The sequence below is a fragment of the Apteryx mantelli genome, chromosome 8, assembly GCF_036417845.1.
Source record: "Apteryx mantelli isolate bAptMan1 chromosome 8, bAptMan1.hap1, whole genome shotgun sequence".
Taxonomy (NCBI): Eukaryota; Metazoa; Chordata; class Aves; order Apterygiformes; family Apterygidae; genus Apteryx; species Apteryx mantelli.
In genome coordinates this window covers 26,110,270-26,129,069 of record NC_089985.1, presented here as the reverse complement: position 1 = coordinate 26,129,069, position 18,800 = coordinate 26,110,270, and the positions used below count along the sequence as shown (strand labels likewise).

General features: G+C 41.4%; 2 protein-coding genes and 1 long non-coding RNA gene across 3 annotated transcripts in view; 1 reads left to right on the top strand and 2 right to left on the bottom strand.

Annotated features, from left to right (window-relative positions):
* Positions 1-1,253: 1,253 nt before the first annotated feature.
* Positions 1,254-9,929, bottom strand: BCL10 (BCL10 immune signaling adaptor). Its single transcript, XM_067300983.1, has 3 exons — positions 9,831-9,929; positions 4,986-5,274; positions 1,254-3,898 (listed from the first exon to the last, which is right to left on the bottom strand). The coding sequence occupies exons 1-3, from the start codon at positions 9,900-9,902 to the stop codon at positions 3,531-3,533; spliced, it is 729 nt and encodes a 242-aa protein (XP_067157084.1). The 5' UTR covers positions 9,903-9,929; the 3' UTR covers positions 1,254-3,530.
* Positions 9,930-10,110: 181 nt separating this feature from the next.
* On the top strand, positions 10,111-13,141 carry LOC136992512 (uncharacterized). Its single transcript, XR_010884799.1, has 2 exons — positions 10,111-10,404; positions 11,335-13,141. It is a non-coding gene; the product is annotated as an uncharacterized lncRNA (long non-coding RNA).
* A 5,238-nt stretch (positions 13,142-18,379) lies between these two features.
* Positions 18,380-18,800, bottom strand: part of DDAH1 (dimethylarginine dimethylaminohydrolase 1) — a 62,150-nt gene continuing 61,729 nt past the window's right edge. The window contains exon 6 of the mRNA XM_067300458.1: positions 18,380-18,523. Within this exon, the coding sequence (XP_067156559.1) occupies positions 18,407-18,523 (117 nt within the window). The 3' untranslated portion in view covers positions 18,380-18,406. The remainder of the gene's footprint in view (positions 18,524-18,800) is intronic.

Here is an 18,800-nt window from a genome sequence, read left to right as displayed (position 1 = left end):
CCCCGCGATAACGGGCCCGCGGCACCGGCTGCGGCACCTCGCCCGGGCGGCGGCGGCAGCCGGGAGCGCACGGCCGAGGCAGAGCCCCGAATCCGGCATTTCTTACCGCAAACCGCTTGCAGCGACGGCCGGGAGACCCAGACCCGCTTCTCCCCGCGGCGGGAGCCCAGCGGAAAGCAAGATGGAAAAAAGTGACCTTGCTGAATTCTCACTTCAGGAAAAAAGTCCTCAACACCAGTAATTTATTGCTTTTTCCATTTTCAATTGACCATAGCCAGACCAAAAGAAAAAAAGACATGAAACTGAGACCATCTCCCTTTCTCTTTTTGACACCTGCAGGCCCGAGCAGAGATAAATGATGTTTTCCTTAATATTAGAGTATTAGCTAACCTAGGGTAGATTAAGCTTTAAGCATTGCATATCCAGCTCTAGCTTACGTAGTCCCATAGTCTATCGTTCCTAAGGTTTAGTATATTTTCTTCTTGCAGATTCTTTTTGTAGATTTTTCAAATGTGTTGGAAAATGTTTTTACTAGGCCCGAACATCTGCTGTTGAATCAGCTAGGAGTACTTCCTACCAGCGCTTACACTATACTATCAAGGATGCAGGAAAGGGGCTAAGAAGCTTTGGTTATAAGATGATCTATTAATTGATTGTAAAGATATTAAACTGTGTCCAGCTGATCCCTCATCATCAATACTATAAAATAATAATCTATTTTAAAAGAAACCCTACACCCAAAGTGCTAGGAAAACACAAACACTGAAGTGAGCCTCCATGGCCCTTGCGATATTTGAGAATCCTGTACCCTCCTTTCTTGAGCTGCACTCCTCAGCGCCTGAAGGTTTCATTTCTCCCCTGCTTTTCAAAAATCTTAAATTAAGACTGATGCTAATATATGCATGGATGGAAGCAACACTTCATGGCACATCTTAAAGAAGTTGAAGTATCAAGTCATTTAAAAAATAAAGAATCAGGTTATCGACACTAGTCATGAACCACAGAAATTGCAGTAAAGCAGACAAGGCCTTCATTTCACATGTGCATTCTCCTACACACTGCTCTTGAATGCAGTCCTGCAGGCACAGGTGTTTCACATTAAGTCAGTCTTTCCAAAGACAGCCCTCCTTAAAAGAAAGAGAAAAGCCTCTAACTCACCCAGACCCAAAACCACACCCCCAGATACTACTACCTTGAACTGCTCTTAGAACCTATGCATTTTAATAATGCTAGAGACAGACCTGAAAACGGGCTATTATGCAAAAAAAAAAAAAAATTTTATTTCAAAAGTTGTGACAAAAATATTTCACAAATTAAAAAAATGCATGTTACAAACATTTGGTAAGATTATACATTCATTTAAAATCTCAGGTTAATAGGCTCCACTGCAGGAGTGATCCCTGTACAGGAAGGCCTGCTGCACACTGTGCAGTGTGGTAGGCAGCACACATTACACCTTTTGATTTACAGCTGTAAGACAGTGCTTGGCTTAAGCTGATGAACTTTTTTAGTTAGGGCCAAGCTTGCTCTCTCTCTTCCCTCCATTTGTAAAGATCCAAGAAGCTCAAGTAAACACCGAGCAGACTCTCATGCAAACTCCTGAATGCTTTTCTAAAACTGAGTTAAAAATACACTTAAAAGGGAAGTTGATGTGTCCATTGGCTGGAAAGGAATCAAAGGCTGACAGCAGTGAAGGGACCCAAACTTAAGCTTCTAACAAGGTAGTAAAATAGGTTTGGGAATACAAGCATAGCTCTTAAAGCAGTTGCAGTGATAGAAGGAACATTTAGTGATAATTTTTTTTTCTTTTTTTTTCCCCCCCAAATATCCTGAGTATGTGCAACTACAGTTCAAGTTTATAGGAGATAGGCATTTAACAAACCCTTAACCTTCATGATAGAGAGCAAGACTTTTGCTTGTATTTAGGCACCTAACTCCCAGAGCGCCTTCTGAACCAAAGCAGTTTAGAGGCATTTTTACCATCCTGATGGTCTGTCACCTTAGATGTACACAAGAAAAACAAGTATTTTATAAACACTATACAGAAGCCCACATTTTTACCAAATGTAAGCTATTCATATATTAAAGTTGGACTGTAGTTAAACATTGCAGTTTATTTGAATCTACTTCCAAAACCAGAATGAATATGACAAAAACACTGAGATACTATATTGTGGTCTTGCAGAGACTCTGCCTCCAGAAAAGGAGAACACAGTTTAGAAATATTATCTGGCTTGAAGTTGAGTGGAATAAAATGGCTATAGTGCTGTATGAGACAAATTTAAAGCCTTAAATACAAACCTAACTTTTGATATACTGAAAACATCACTTTAAAATGTAGTATGCAAAAGTTACCTATAAACATTTCTGTGTAAGAGTGTGTCTTTGGCTAATAATTTTAAAATGATTTAAGGCCAGCTTCATAAAAAGTAGATTACAACTTAAGAGGAGAGTATGAGAGGAATACAGCATGTTATACCAAGTCAGGAAATATGAGAACCTTCCCATGTTGAAATAGTTTAAAATGTGTTTGACTCCAAACAATTTGAAATGTAAACATGTCTACCCACTTTGAAGAGTGCCTATCTGAAGTGCAACATTTTCAGGAGTCCTTCAGTTAAGGATACTTTCTTGCTACAGGACTCCTCCTCTACTTATCTACTGGGACAAAGCATACCCACTTTGCTCCTTAATAGCATTATACAGTAAGATTTTCTTACAGTCCACATGATGTGGTTACAGCAGTTTACATTCTCTTCCAGTATTAATGTGAATTTAAATTTAAAGTGCATCTCAAATCAGAAATCTCTAAATAATATACAAGAATAATATGCTAAAACTTGTGGAAGCATATTTACTAACTCAAATCACTGCAACACTGAGTGCCTTTCAAATTACTACTAGGACAAAGAACAAAGTTCAGAAAACTAAAAGACTTCTTACAAATAAGCATAGCTACAGATTTGGTCAGATTCAGCTTTTGCAATGGGAGCTGCACACCTCACCTCCTACATGGAGGGCAGACTTTATCCTTCATAAAACACTTAATTTGACAAATGAGTTTAAGCTTTTCAGGAAGTGAGTTTAAGCTTTAAGTTCAGAAGGTTATTTTTCAATACTCAAGTTCTTTTCCTAAGCATCTTTCCTACCCACTTGTCACAGAAACATTAGGGAAAAGTTACTGTAGGAAAAAAAAAAAAATCTGTTCCATAACTGCAGCTTAAATATCTGCAACTAACATTAAAATATGAAATCCTAAATAAGCTAGTTTGAAAAAAAAGCAACCGTTGCTGGTGTACCACTTTTTTTTTTTTTTTTTAAAAAAAAGCTCCCTAAAGAACATAAAATCAAGCAGCTACAGAGTCACCTGAGTCACCCAGTTATACTGTTTTTACAGGAGTTGGGTTTTTTGGTAAATAGCATGGGTTATTTCTCTGATTTTGCAGATTAATAGTTTGAAAACATTTTTTACCCTTATAAGACATCACACAAAGTTTCAGTACCCCTTGGATGAACAAAGTCACTCAAGTTCACTGTGATTGAAGAGAACGTGACCTTAAAGGCAAAAAGACATTGTCACTTGAACTGGTACAAGGCTCTGGCTGTTCTGACTGGAGTTCTGGCGGGAGAGGGGGTGCACCAGGATCTCCAGGTCCTGGAAGGGGGCCTGAGAAAACCGCATTCTCTGTATTTCCCATCTCTGCAATTGGTAAATTCATTGAACGAAGAGAGACAGCAGACACAAATACAGCAGTACTATAATCTTCTTCTGGATGATGCATCTGGGTAGATTCTTTGTCTTTTGTTTTTTCAAAAAAGTTAGACTCATCAGAATATGATCTAGAAAGATTATTTGTTCCTCCATACAACGAGGTCATACAGGTGCTGCAGCTTAGACCTAAGACAGAAACAGAGACTAGATTTAATTGCAATATGATGCACTCATAAACCTGCGTTCTGGCCGTAAGACATTATCAAAGATCACTCCCTAGTATTCTTAGCAGACTATCCTCTTTATCTTGCATGTTATATCCCAATGTTTATGACAACTTAGTAGAAACATACATGTTGTCCAGTCCACTGATGTGAATGAGTTTCTCTATACCAGTGAATATCAGCGACTAGCTGACACAGATGCACTAGCATTTAATTTTGCTTTAGGAATTTTGAGCTTTGACCTATCTTTTGATAGATTTTTCTCACTGTATTCTTCAAATAAACTTTTAAAAGCTTCAGCTACATGGTTCTAATCCAGAGTGGACTGCATTTGAAGGCAGTTATACCTGAAGCTAGAGAAAATTTCAGCCCACTTCTTCCTTTTTTATTTTTCTTTTGATATGTGTGGAAGGGGAAGTAAGGTTTTTTGTTTAGAAGGCTTATAATTTCATTATCTGCCTTAAAATAGAAGTACAGATAATGACTTAAGTTTTCTGTATCAACAAAGCCTGCCTGTCTGCATGAAGCAACACATGTACATATTCACAAAGTCTAATTTTAAGTGTTAGCACTGAAGGCATTCATGAGAATTCCCCTCAGCTTGCATTTGCTGGCTTATCTTCTGTTAAGATGTACAGTTTAACAAAACCAGAGCATCCTGCCACGGCAGTAAATAGCTTCAAGAGAAAAGAAAGATGGAAGATAACCACCTATTTTGAGCTCTGCATTAGAATCTCATAGAAAGCAAAACTGAAATGTGGAAACAGACTTATCCATTGTAATAACTCATGGTATTTTTTTATAATTTGTTATTTATGATGTGTTCAAATAGTAAGATGACAAAGCCAGGACACATGCCCTGGTATCTGAAACCCAGACTGGTGATGTTTGCTTGCCCTACAAAGCAGGTTTCCAAGAATGTTGTCCCAAACACTAGAAGAAGCAAAAAATCCCTAAGAAACACCTATTAAAGAATTGTGGGAGTTTAATTTTGCAGTTCCTCAAAATAAAAATTTCTATCACAAAAGATACCAGTATAAACTTCTCACCTTTGAGAGCTTCAAGTTTTTCATTTTTGACTTTCAACACTATATCAGTTATCTTTTGTAACAGGAAGTTTTGTGTTCTTTCTCGCCTGATAGATTCAATCAAAGCATCTAGTCCCTTTGGGTTTTCTGCTAAGTAGTCCAACAACTTTCCAGTTTTTTTCCTACTGGAAGATCGAGAAGAAATTTCTTCTGTGTCCTCTCTAGTGAGTATTTTCTTTGAACGTAGGTAATCGAAGTGTCTCTCCGCTATAATTTTGTCACACAAATAAGGACGCATCCTTTCTAAAGCCTAGAAGACAAAACAAACTAGAATTAGCCAACCTTTCCATTTAATTAGAAGCCTATATTGGAAATCTATATGATTTTGCTACAGGCTGATGAAACAGTTTTTAAAGCTGCCACCATGTTAACTAGCAGAGATTTTTATCAGTGCTCCTATCTAAAAAACACCATGATTTTTAGACCATTATCGAATTTACTTACCTCTTTCATTAGTCACAAATGGTATCTTTTTACATGAAAAAATACATCTTATTTCATATAGTACTACAAAATTGGCAATTTTCCTTGCCAGCATTTTTCACTGTATGGAAATACACAAGAAGTCAGATATACACTAGCCAAAAATTATCTGAAGATAATTTTTTCCCAACATAACAAAGTTGTCTCATTTGATTCAGAAAAAGAAAAAAGATTTTTAAAAACCTCTAGTTAAAAAGAGATGTGAAGAGATGGAAAGAAACAGTTAAAACTTTTTCCTAAAGAAAATTTTCAGGTACCCTGCTGCTTCTTGAGATTAGATTCAGTGAAAGCAGCATTTAAAAAATAAAAGATAAAAATGACTTTTTGCTTTATAGAAATTTACTGGTTCAGTAAACAGAAGTGGAGAAAAAGCTGGAAAAAAAAAAAGAGACAGACATGGACACTTTAGGACAGGTTACTACAAGCAGCAAAATACTCTCTAGCATACTGTGCTAGGGATAGCACCAATAATTCTTAATTAAAGAAGAAACAAAAGCCTTCCTGTACTTCCTCACCTAGTTGACTAAGTACAGCAAAGTAAAAATCTGTTCTTGCAGTCCCCCTCAGGGAATCCAACAAAAACTAAGCAATCAATAAACATCCTGTCATGCTGGATGTGATGCCACACAGTTGCTAATGAAAAGGTCCAAAGAGCATGGACAAAGGAGGAGAAAGAAAGGCTTTTGGCAGTAGACCATCATCATCACATTGGTTATAACATTAAAATTAAAAAAAAGGGTGCAGATCCATGGTAGCCGAACCTAGTTTAAGTGCAAAGGTGCAGTCCCCTCTGCATCACAGCTAGGTATTCCCACTCTTTCGCTTGCACTGCTGCATGAGAGGATTCAGTTCAGGAAACTGATTTGACAGTTTTTTTTCCAGCCAGATTAATTACCTGATCCAGTTTACTGTGCCGTCACATGGGCACTAGTGCTGGCATAACAGACATGGTAAGAACAGAAAAGGGCAACACTACAACTCATATCAATTTAAGGTGCTCTGGAATAATCCTAAGTGTCTAACTGCAACAAGCCCACGCTTCAATGCCTAGGAACTTTGCAGGCAATACAAATTTATTAATTTCTCATACAAATCTCATCCTACCACCAGGAGGAAGCAGTCAACAAACTCTGAAACTTAAGAGTTGATAAAATTTTCAACATTAGAAGAATATAGAGAGTTGTTATAGAAAGAAGATGATGTTTTGACTAACGTCTTCCTGTAATGAGTCTTACAGTGTATGAAGTGCATCAATTCTGAATTCCCCTCTGCACTGTCCTTATAGGTTAACAGTTTATAAGGGACTGAAAGAGTAAATACATTAGAACAGCAGCTCTACATATATTTTTCTCTATATCAACATGTCGTACCACTCATTGCCTCCCAACAACTCTTTAACATACAATTCCAATTTCTATAAATCCTCCCAAGGAGAAGTTTACCCAGGCTAGATCATTCTTGTGAGCGAACCTTCTGAGGTATGCTGTCACACAGTATATACAGGGTTGTTCGCAAAACAGAAATGCTGCATCACAATTCACTGCATATGCATTAGAACAGGGATGTCACATGGTAAGATGTTCACAACTACGTAGGCAGTGGCCTTATGCCTTCACTAACGTGACAAAATGGTAGGGAGAAGCAGAGACAGTTTTTACAGGAGGAAAAAAAGTAGTATTTCTTTAAATATCAATATACTTGATCTCAGATGCCAAAAAACCTGATAGCATTTGCACAGTGCCAGCAAAAGACAGCAGAAATTGTTTGGGTGTTCTACTCCTCAACATAAAATTTAACATGTTTTAATTATCCTAATACATTCAACCCAATGCAACTGTAATTTCAGCTTCAGATAAAGATAACATCTTCAGCCAAGAAGAAATAAAACTTTAAAACTGAATCTTTGCTTTTGCACAGCTTTAAGACAAATGCATAGAAGAGAACATAAGCAATGATGCAGGCAGAATCCCAAACTTTTTTTTTTTAGCTAGCCGTCAATGCAACACAACCATCAGAGTGACAAGCAATAACTGTTTGTCAATACACAAAAAATAAAAATAAAATGCACAAAATTCTATGCAAGAATACATTTAACAACCTGACATTTTTACCTAGGATACAAGATTTACATTCTTCCTTTACCAAAGCAGCAGATCAAATGACTAGAGGCAGTCTGCCCTCCTATTCCACATGTAATCTATAAGAACATTTTGACCGACATTAATTTGGAACTAAATTTTTATTGCAGCTATGCTTTCACAATGGTTAAGCTGGTTCTGCATAGTACCTGATAAAGCAGCCAACTTGTCCATCATCTAATCTAGACAAGGCACGGACAAACAATTGCAATTTTATGCTCACACAGTGACTGGTAAAATTATACCAGTACTGTGCTGACAGCGAAAGGACAGACCAATGCCTCATTTGGTCCAAAACTCATCATTGCAAGGTTAATCAAAGTTACTTGAACAACTTTGAAACTGCTAAGAAACCTTATACTGAACCAGCATTTTGTATCATGAGGCTGCAACATTTTAAATCTGAGAGGAGAAGCTCTAAAGTCAGATTTATTGTGTTTTGATGATAAAACTAATGTTATTTTCTACTACACATTAGGTTTCCATCAGGTTCTCCAATCAGTACAGGAGATCCTATAAGATTAAGGGCTGATTTGACATAGGTGCACTTCTGTAAAAACAAGAAGATGTGACTTCAGTCACTTACACAATTAACTTACATATCATGTTACATATATGGTCTGGCTTATGCAGTTCCTCCCCTGAATTTCTTTTTTTAACTACTATCTGTTAACTAATGCAGTATTACCCTGTGGTTCTATAGAAGCAAGAAATAACTTGAAAAACATGCCTCAAAAAGTTATGACAAAGCAAGTAAAGAAAACTGCATAAACATTAAGCTTTTAAGAAACCAAATTTCAATATTCTTTACCGAACTAATGATGATAACGTTAAAAGACATGTGAGGAGAAAAATCAAACAGAGAAAGTCTATAGAAGAAGTTTGTATGTTTTAAAGGAGCATATATGACAAAAATAGTCAAATATAAAACATTGTAAACAGATGTTATGTATGGTCAAGAAATAAATGACAAACTGTGGTGGATGTTTAAAAAAAAACAAAAAAAACAAAAAAAAACCCAAAAAACAAACAGTACCTGTTCCTTTCAGACCATGAAGTTGGTTAGTGCATTGCTTGTTTTACAGTCTAGCAAACAAATGTTTAGTTTTAGACTGAACCAGGATGGAAGACAGTTTCCCAGAAAGAAAATATAGAATCCTATCTCTGCTTAGAATGAAAACTAAAAGAACTTTCTTTTTTCCCACAGAATATTTGTATCCTCCCTCTCGGTTTCTGGGTAAGTTGTCTTAAATTTTAGTGACTGGTGGTGATTTTTCACAAAGCACACGGGTTGCATGATTGTTGTCTAATGTAAGAGCATACAAAATTCGCAGTAAAATAGAGTTCTCATGACTAAGTTGTTGCACCGATGTTCCTCAGCTGCACACTTAACTCTTGGCAAATGTTTGCAGCAGTGTGGCCAAATCTGCCCCAACAGAGTATCATCAAGACTAAAAGACAACTCCTAATTAGCAATGCTCTCTTCGTGTTCCTGGGGGTTTGCAGCTGTGATCCATCACGATTTCAACAGCTTCTTTCTTTTGATTTTAATTTAGAAATAATTGTCAGATTCCAAGCATCAGTGAATAAACAGGGAAACGTCAAGAATGCATCAGAAAAGCCTCAGAAAAATAGGTATTAAATACAAACGTCCATGCTCTACAAGAGCCAGTCTTGTTAACGCCAAGAGAAGCACATTTGCAAATAACTTTTGGCGACTATATTAGTTACTCGTCATTGCCACCCTGTCCCTCATCGCGGTACCCAGGGCCCCCTGCTACTCCGGCCTCAAAACAGCGCCAAGCAGTACAAAAATGAAAACTAAGGAGAACTGACCGTGCAAGTAAATACCGGGGCCCAGCCAGGCTTCCGCGCGTCGCTTCCCGGAGCCCCAAGCGCTCCCGAGGCCCGGCGGGCGCTGCCCCCGCCCCGCTCGCAGGCGCCGGGGGCCCGGCCCGGCCCGGCCCGCGCTGCCCGGCCGCCACAGCCGCACGTGACCGCCCCCGCTCCCCCTCCCCCTCCGGAGCTCCCCGCGGCGGGGGCGCGCGCACGCAGCCGGCTGGCGGCCCTGCGGCCGTTGGCGTCTCCCCGCTCCGACGGCGCTTCCGGCTCCCCGCAGCCCGGGCCCCCACCGCCGCTCCGACCCCGGGGGCACCCCGGCCTCCCAGCCCTGCCCACCACTTACTTCCTTCTTCACCTCCGCCATCTCGTCCTCCGTCAGCAGCCGCCCCGCAGCCCCCGGGCCCAGACCCTCCATAGCGGAAACCGGGCGCCGCCGCCGCCGCCGGGGAAAACCGGTCGCGACAGCGCTTCCGGCCCCCGCCCCCGCCGGGCTGGCCCCGCCCCGCCCCGCCCCGCGGCGAATCAGCGCGCGCTCCCGGCCGCCCCCGCGCAGGGGGCGGTGCTGCCGGCCGCGGCCAGGCCCCGCCCACGCGCGCGTGCGCAGACGCGGGCGGGCGGTTTCGTGGTGCTGCCGCCGGGCTCCGTTTTGGGGCTCCTCGGCCGGGCTGAGCGAGAGCTGCCGCGCGCCGGTGCCCCGCGCGCAGCGCTTTAGTGACGTGAGCGATGACGCGCGGCGCGGCCGCTGCGCGCTGAGCCGCGTTCGCCCGGCGCGCGAGGAGGCTCCGAAGCGGTATCGGGGAAAGGAGCGTCTCTTGATGGGGCAGCGGCTGATTAGCAGCGCCCACCGCAGGCCCGCGAAGGCGGGGTGCCCTCCGCTCCCGTTCTGTCGTTCCGGTTTTCCGGGGCTCCACGCTCAGGTAAAAGATAAGGCGGTTTCTCCGTTTTTAGCTACCGAGCTTCCAGAAGAAGCGGAGCGCGCTTTTGGAAAGGAGGGCTGGGAGCACGGCAAGCTGTGCGGGAGGCTGCCCTCAGCCGGCCCTGCGCTGTGCGGGAGAACGCGGTACAGACGTCGAGGTGGAGTAGTTGTGGAGAGAGGCTGGGCACCAGCGGCAAGAGAGGTGACCGACAGCAAGGAAAATTAGAGGAGATTGGATTAGAAAAACACCTTTGGAGAGGGAAGAAAATATTTCCTGAAAAGAGTTCATAGAGTAAGCATGAAGGGAAGCACGGATGCTGACAAGAGTGTAGAAGTAGGAAAGAAACGGGAAAGCAAAGCATGAAGTGCTCAGAGAGACATAAGAGATAATTTTAATTTGTTGAAAAAAATCTGTAATTGATTAACTAGCTTCTAACGAAATAAATGAAGGACACGTTTGCTTTGGCTGCTGTCCGTTGCATCCCTGTTCGCAGATGGAGTAGAGCTTTTAACGACTGCAAAGCCTGGGAAGCGCCGTGTCAGCCGAGACAGGAAACCCCGGTCGCTAGAGGGGGCAGCGCCGCCGCCCGGGCTCCCGGCGGGAGCGCGTGGCCCCCCCCCCCCCCGCCGCCCGGGAGCTCTCGCCCGCGGAGGGCACAACCCGGGGAATAAATACCCTCTCGCCTTGTCAAGAGCAAAACACAGCCTACTGCTAAGTTTTCAAAACTTCGTTTCTGGCAGTTAAACATTAAAATGTATAAGATGTAAAAGCATTCAATATTAGTCTTTGCTGTCCTTAAGGGAAAATTCCCGGTTTTGCAAACCTTTTGCAAAAGTCCTTTTCCAGGGTATGCCTTTTTAGTTCGGTCATACTTCAAATAGTAACTGCAACAATGCCTATTTCACAGTTCTTGCTTTTCCAACTTTTCAGTAAACACTAAAGTCTCCAGCCCAGGACGCTTTAGCCACCGTTCTTACCTGGCAACAATGCTGATTTCCATCAAACTGACCGTTAAAAACCACAGCCAGGCCCCAAACTGGCTACCAGAAACCATCGCCACGCTCTGCTCCCTGCTGTTGCTGCGAAGGACCCGTCCGCGTGCGAAAGCGCCTGGCTGTCAGCTGCCCCCTCACTGCTCGCCCCACCGCCCCGGCTGCTCGCAGCCTGGCAGCACCCTCTGCTGCAGCCCGGTCTTGCAGCGTCGTTATTCGCGCCCAGGAACCCTCTCTGCGCTCTAGTGCATTTGAGGATCCCGAAGCTGTCTGTGTATTTGAGCATTAAACATCTCAAATATGAGGTAAACAAATATTTACCTCATATTTCCTTTCCAGTGAGCTGAAGGGCAGGCCAATATTTTTCAAGTCCAAGTGCCTGAATTGATACTCCTTAATCTGTGTTAGGCACCCAAATACATGGCCTGGTTTGAGATCCTCTGAAGTTTCCAGCGAGCTGATCGTGGTCAGCTGGTGTTTTTGGGACAGAGCCAGGCATGTCCCTAGCTCCTGGCTCCCATTTGTGTTCATTAACCCATGATTTCCAGCTCCTCCTCATCAAGGTGATTCTGTTGCAGACTTTACTGGCTCTGTGTAATACTTTCGATAAAAATAGCTATCGTGCATTCCGGATTTAGAATATTTAATAATAACCTTGCGCAGTGACTGAGGTGCAGTTCAAAGCCATGTGGTGTCTGGAGAGTTAGACTCCCGGATTCCTGAGCTGTGTGTGAGACAGACTGCAAGGAATGAACTTCAGGAATCAGCGAAAAGGGCATCCGGTAGAGAATACAAGAATAGAATATATTTTAGCAGATTTACTGCCAGTAACTCTTGACAGGAATTAATGGCCCAGGCAGCTGGAGGAAGACTACTCTCAGTATGAAATTCATTTCAGGAGGTCAGGATCAGTTCAGTTTCAAGAGGGGAGTCTTAGGAATGGGTTAGAGATAATTTCTTTCAAGGGAGCTGGGAGGATTGTGGGCATTGCCTTGGTTATATGAGTACGTACATGTTATTGCCACACTGAATGTGCTTCTGAGCCAAAGGAGTTTCAGAAACTGCTTACAAATGAGCGCTGCTCAAATCTTCCACCGTATCGATTGCGGAAAACATCATAACGCTGTCGCAGCTGGCGAGAAGCAGTGTTGTGACTGGCTCCAGGCTTTCTCCCCCTCAGGACCAGCCTCGTTCCCGCGTCCCGTCCCGCAGGGATGAGGCGCTGGCGCTGGCCCTTTGGCCCATCTTCACGTGCGGGTCAGGGCGGCTTTTTGGCATGGTGCGTTTACAGTGGAGCGTGAACTTGTACACCGAGCGCAGCAAGTCTGTACTTGCAACAGTAATGTTCTACAGCTGAATTTCTCAATGGGCGCTTCTTTTTAAATGCTTTTCATGCTTTTGCTTTTGAATGTTTCTATATTCTATGAGAGGAGTTTCTTAATGTGGCAAATTGGAAGTATTTGCTAAATGTATCCACATTAGAGGTTATACTGATTTAATTATGTTTGTATAAAAGTCATACTTATAACTAGTGTAGTTAAACTAGTACAAAGGCTGTAGTTAGACCAGCCCTAACTAAATCTTTCCTTGTCCTTGCTGTTCCAGCAAGAAGAGTCTTGTTTGGATTATGGTGTGTTTAAAGCTCTACTATTAGCCAGACTGTACAGTTTGGACATGATGTAATTCTTCTGCTACAGTACTGTTAATTATGTTCGATTTTCTTAAATAAAAAGTTGAAGTGACAACACTGAGGCTTTAAAAATTTTTGATTAAATCTTCGATTGCCACAAGGTGGCACTGAACACCTATGAGCACTTAGATGTTCCATGCAGCCCAGAGTAACTGCATTGTCTCTTGCTATCATTAATCCTAAAATCATAGTCTAATGATATTAGAGCACAGTGGTACAGGCAGAGACCAGCCACATACATACACTATTTGTAGCACACAAGGACTATTTAGATATAAAACATGCAGCCATCTGCCATGTTATCCACTACGTGATGTCCGTAATGTAGTCAACTGTCTTGACATCTTGGATGGGGAGGAGATGATGCAGGAGCTACGTGAAGAAATTAAGTACAGTGGTTGTGCCACTAAACCTTTGCAGTTTCACCTTGCATAACTTGCAATAAATACAGGAACTACAGAGAAAACACTATAGTACAATAACATTTAGTTATCTTGGACAGTAACAAAATGTAATCACAACCATCGTAACTGGAACACTATGGCAATGCCTCCTCTATATACATTATTCTTAAATGTAAGCCTAAAATCATGATTTGTTTTCAAGAGCCAAGATTTCTTTTAAAAGGTTTAAAGGTTTTAGCACAAGTGTCTATTATTGGCTTTATTTCTAAGGACATTATAAGCTTCAAAATAAAAAGACAGCATGAAACAATACTAAATCAAATACATGTGCTTTTGGTTTCAAAATAACAGGCAAAACTACACAGTCCACAGTACAATTGACACTTTATTCCTTTGTGATGAGGATATATAGTATTGAAACTGCAAGAGTCACAAACAAATCAAAGTGCAAACCTCTATTAGAACAGATTATGGAATGTATTGATGTTTTTGGCACAAAAAGTGGGCAACTACATACTGTAACAAGATTAAGATTTAAGTTTAATGAAATCTAACACTTTTGTTTTCAGTAGTCATATTTGTGCACTGCAGAACAATACAATGTAAAACAGTGACTAACACGATTCACATGCAACTCTATACAAGTTACATCATACGTCCAGTTAAAACTTTTCTGAAAATACAAGTGAGATCCAATGATACTTTGTTCACAATCACTTAATAAATACTACCCTTCTAAGAGTCTTATCTTTTCAGCTCCCTATTAATAAAAACAAAAATAGAGAATCTTAAATAGCAAATTATTTTCCCCAAACAGTTCCATGTGAATTTTGATGTTTTCTATCAAAGTAATTTGGCTCTGACTGCACTGATCTAGTGTTTAAGAAGCTGAATGAAATCAAAAGCCATTTTTTTCGTATTTCATTCCCAACTTACTGTGAACAAACAGAAAAAGCAGATTCATTGTTCTGCATTTCACTGAACTTTTATTTTTAAAACTGGACATGGTGTTGCATATGAGCTCTGTACCTATCTCATGGAAATCACTGAAAAATTCAGAGAATAGCTTCATAGAGTGGCATCTATTTAAGACTGAAAAAGAATATATTTGCAAGGAAAAGACAATAATGCAGAAGTGGGAGAATTCAAGTTTTTCTTATAAGGTACAATATGCATTCACATTCTCATTGCAGAGAGAGACACTGTATTCACATTCTGTTGAAGAAGAAAACCCACATATCACAACCTCTTCCTAGACTCATAGTAATAGATAACAATATCCATGAAAGATCTATAATGAATATGGTAGCTCTTTTATTTGATCTGAGCTAAACTGATTGCTTAAAAAAAAAAAAAGACCAAACAAACCAGTGATGAATAATTCAAACCCCATTGCTGAGCTATTCACCACAAGATCTTCTGTAGTGGCCTGCTATGTCATATAGCCTGACAGTTGTTATCAGATGTTTTATGTGGGCTGCCTATTAGTGTTCAGTGTCTCATCTCCTTTTTTGGTTTGGGATTTTACTATATTAATCAAGGATGATGATTTACATCAGGCATCTGAAAAATGTTCTAGTGACAAGATGTACAGGATGCCCATTAAATGCGTATGGGTTACAGCAGAAATGTTCTCACAACTGAATTCTTCGACTGGGCAACAGAAAAAATAGCAAATAGCAAGAACAACGAGCATTTGGCATGATTTTGGTTCTTAATACCATACTACAAATGCACAAACTGAAGTGCTCTTAATTTTTTTGCATTATAATGCCATCGTAAAGAATAATGCAAAAAGCAGAGAGGGGAGGGCAATCCCACCAATAAGCTTAGATGACTTTTGGCATCAGACTAAGATGTAATTCAGAGCATCTATGTTAGTAGCCTATGACACCTATCGAACCAAAGCAGGTGCGATTATATGCCTAAAGTTAGACAGTGTGAATATGTCTTGAAATCATCACCTGAGGAAATTCAGGTCCCTCAGCCACTCTCCCACTCTTTCTGTAGACTAAAATGCAGTCCTGAAAACAACGAAATCTAAATGGCAATTGGTGAAAGATCAGCCTCTCTGGAAAGTAGGATGTTTTGCAGCTCTGAGATCCAATCTTCTCATCCTTAGTGAGGATGTTCTCTCTCACTACCTCTCCCTCCCCTGAGGAGCCTGGGCAGGGGGGGAATCCCTCATCACCCATTCTATTTCTTTCAAGGACACAAGATATCAACAGTGTCCACCACGAATGACTATTTTTCTCTTTTCTGGAGCAATCCTAAAAAAAGAGGATTCCCCTCTAGATATACAGTTCCTATTGACAGTCCTCCTTCTTGCTCAAAAGAAGTCTCTCAGAGCAAAAGTGGTCCCTTCCTGACATCTAGTCAAGGAGGGAGTAAATTTAGGACAGCCCGCTATGGGTTGGAATACTTTGGAGTGAACTGTGAGGAGAAGATATAGGAGTGCAGAAAAAGAAGATGGAAGGAACAGAAGAACTGAGATAACAGCAGAAAAATTCTTGCAATTAAAAGAGGAAAGTGCTTATCATGCAATAAACTAGAAACCACAGTCTGAGGAAGAGAGAGACAGGTGAAAGGTGAGAGTGGATGAAAAAAAAAAAAAACAGAAAGTTTGAGACAAACTGAACAGAAATCCTACAGCCTAATGATGGCACATTGCTATAGTGGGATGCTCTGGCCCCAGTGAGACAAGGGAGAGGGACCGCAGTCTGCGAATGGGGTGAGGTGCAGCCAGGTCCACGGAGGTACAGACAGGCGACAACAGATTCTGCTCCGCTTTACACAACAGCTCCCACGGCTACATATATTTTTAAAAAGGTATAGCTTGCCTCTAGAAGGTCACGGTTAAATACTACAGGGTTATTTTTTGGCACAAAATCTTCTTTGTTTAATATCAAGTGGTTCTAAAATACAAGAAGCTTTACCAGATATTTAAAAACAGCCAAGGGAAGGAGGGAAAGGAGATTCCCCACTGCAATGTTTCCAACCTTAGAGCCTGACCGTGCAGGTCATGCTGAAATGACGGCACGTGGCAACAGAGGAGCCAAAGGGGAAACGTGAGGCAAATCCTCGGGAATGGCACGCAGCCCTAAAAACAGCACCCTGCTGTCTGGCTGGGTAGAGACTTCCTTTGAGACATGCTCTCTTTTCACATGCATTTTATTCTCTCGTCATTGATACCTCCTGTTGTCACAAGACACAATGCGTTCAGATGGCATTCAACGTATTCCGGTAGCTGCCAGGACGTATGAACTTCCTTTGCTCCACGTTAGCCACTGAGGTGAGATGTGAGTTATGCTGCTACACCGAGAGCGCAGAGGAAGTTTGTGAATATAAGTACTTGAGTTTCCTCCCCCGTGACTGTAAAAAAGCATGCAGATTTCCAAAGGATATCATAGCGTGCACTCAGTTAATACTGTTTGCTCTCCTACAGGCCATACTGACTGAGCTCCTCTGCTCACTTCCTACTGTACCTCAGCAGCATGCCACAAGTGGTTCAGGAAAGGTGGGGGAGATGCCTAGGAAGCTGATAAAATGTTCAGACTATTTGTCAGCCTCTGAAGAGTTCCCACTACTGCTTCTGTTTCTTCATCCTTAGTTTACAAATGATTCAACTAAAATTGTATGAATACAATGGGGTATACTTCATGTTACTGTGGTGAAAAAAATGTATGAGTCAGTGGGTAAGGATGTTGTGGAATTTGCTGCAAAACAAATATATTTGCTTTAGCTGAATACCACAGTAAATAGTCATGCAATTAAAAAAATAAGATGGTCATTGTTTCAAGGAAAACTGCCCCAAGGGCAGATAAAATACACATGCCAGTCTTTCAAACAACAATGGCTTCCCTTATTCATGAGCACAATCCAGGAATAACTGTCCTTCAACTGGTTCTATCACCCTTTTCTTTTGAGTTTTGCCAGTAAGTGGCCTCCAAAAGAGGAGAAAACAACAACAGAGAGACTGAAATGAAAGTTCACACAAAGAGATTAAAATAACCCCACATTCTTAGATAACTTCTGTAGTTTAACTTTTCCAAAAGCGCCTCAGTCTTTCATTTTGGTGGTCAAGGTGCTCCCTGGGATCTGGCCTTTTAAACTGTTCCTCTTCTAATCTCACCCAATTGCAAGACATAGCATCAGCAGCAAATGGGGACCTGAACTTGTAGGACTTATCCGGTGTGGCTGCTCTGCTACTTCTTTTTCTGTCATTCAGGTTTCCCAGGCAAACATTGCCCTTGAACGCACCTGAAGGAGGAAGCTTTCTCCTCAGTTGCTATCTGGAGTCTGAACTCGATTCTAGCCATGATTCTGCCCAGCAGTGGCAACGTGATATGGCCAAGATGCTGAGCACAGCCTGCCATGCACTGTTCCAGCCAGTGTAAGAAAAGCTTCCCTACCACACGAGATACCAAGTTCCTGATCCCACTGAATTTTCTTCAGTCCCCACTGATACCTTGCATCACTGAAAGTAAAGAGAGAAACAGAGAAGAAAGACTGAAGAATGGAAAAAAGATTCAGAGAAAGGAGCAAGAGAAAAAAGACAGAAGGAGGAGAGAACAGTGTAAAGACAACAGAGGTGCTTGAACTTCTGTGAATTAGTTGGTTTTCATATGATTTTCACACAGAATACGTTAAATCACTAAAGCTAGGCGTTAGCCATTGTAATTGTCTTCTGCTAGCCCATGGGACTAACATACTTCAGAGTTAATGTGCCCCCCCAACAAAAACATACACCCACCTTAAATACCATCTGCAAGGACACAAAGCAAAAAATTTGTAAACAAGGGTTAGTAGCACAGTGGTACAGTAGATTGTCAATAAAAACAATAAAAGTGTGGATACAGATTCATCTACCTTGTATGTAACATTATTGCCAGTTACAAGGGAGGGACTCTGTAAACTCATAATTCTGAAGTTTTGTTAATAAGCACAGAGCAACAGGTGAGTGCCCCATCTACTTTCTCCAGCTCTGTGGTGGCTATTGGGATCAGCATGTGGTCCTTCAGCTTTTCAAAAACCTGTTTAGGAAATAAAATGGAACAGAAATCATTACATTTATGCCTTGCTATTTTCCCTTTAAGTATTTACAGAATGAATGAGCATAGATTTATCAGTGGGTGCTAAGCTGTCTCATTTTTCATAATCAACACTAACATTTTCTAGTACATGTGGCCTCCTGGCTATGGCTCTCAAAGGATTCACAGACATCACTGCTGCAGTGAGGGGAACTGTTATTACTTTCAGTTATGTAGAAGAAGCACCAGAGGCACAAGAGACTAATTAATTAAATCAGTA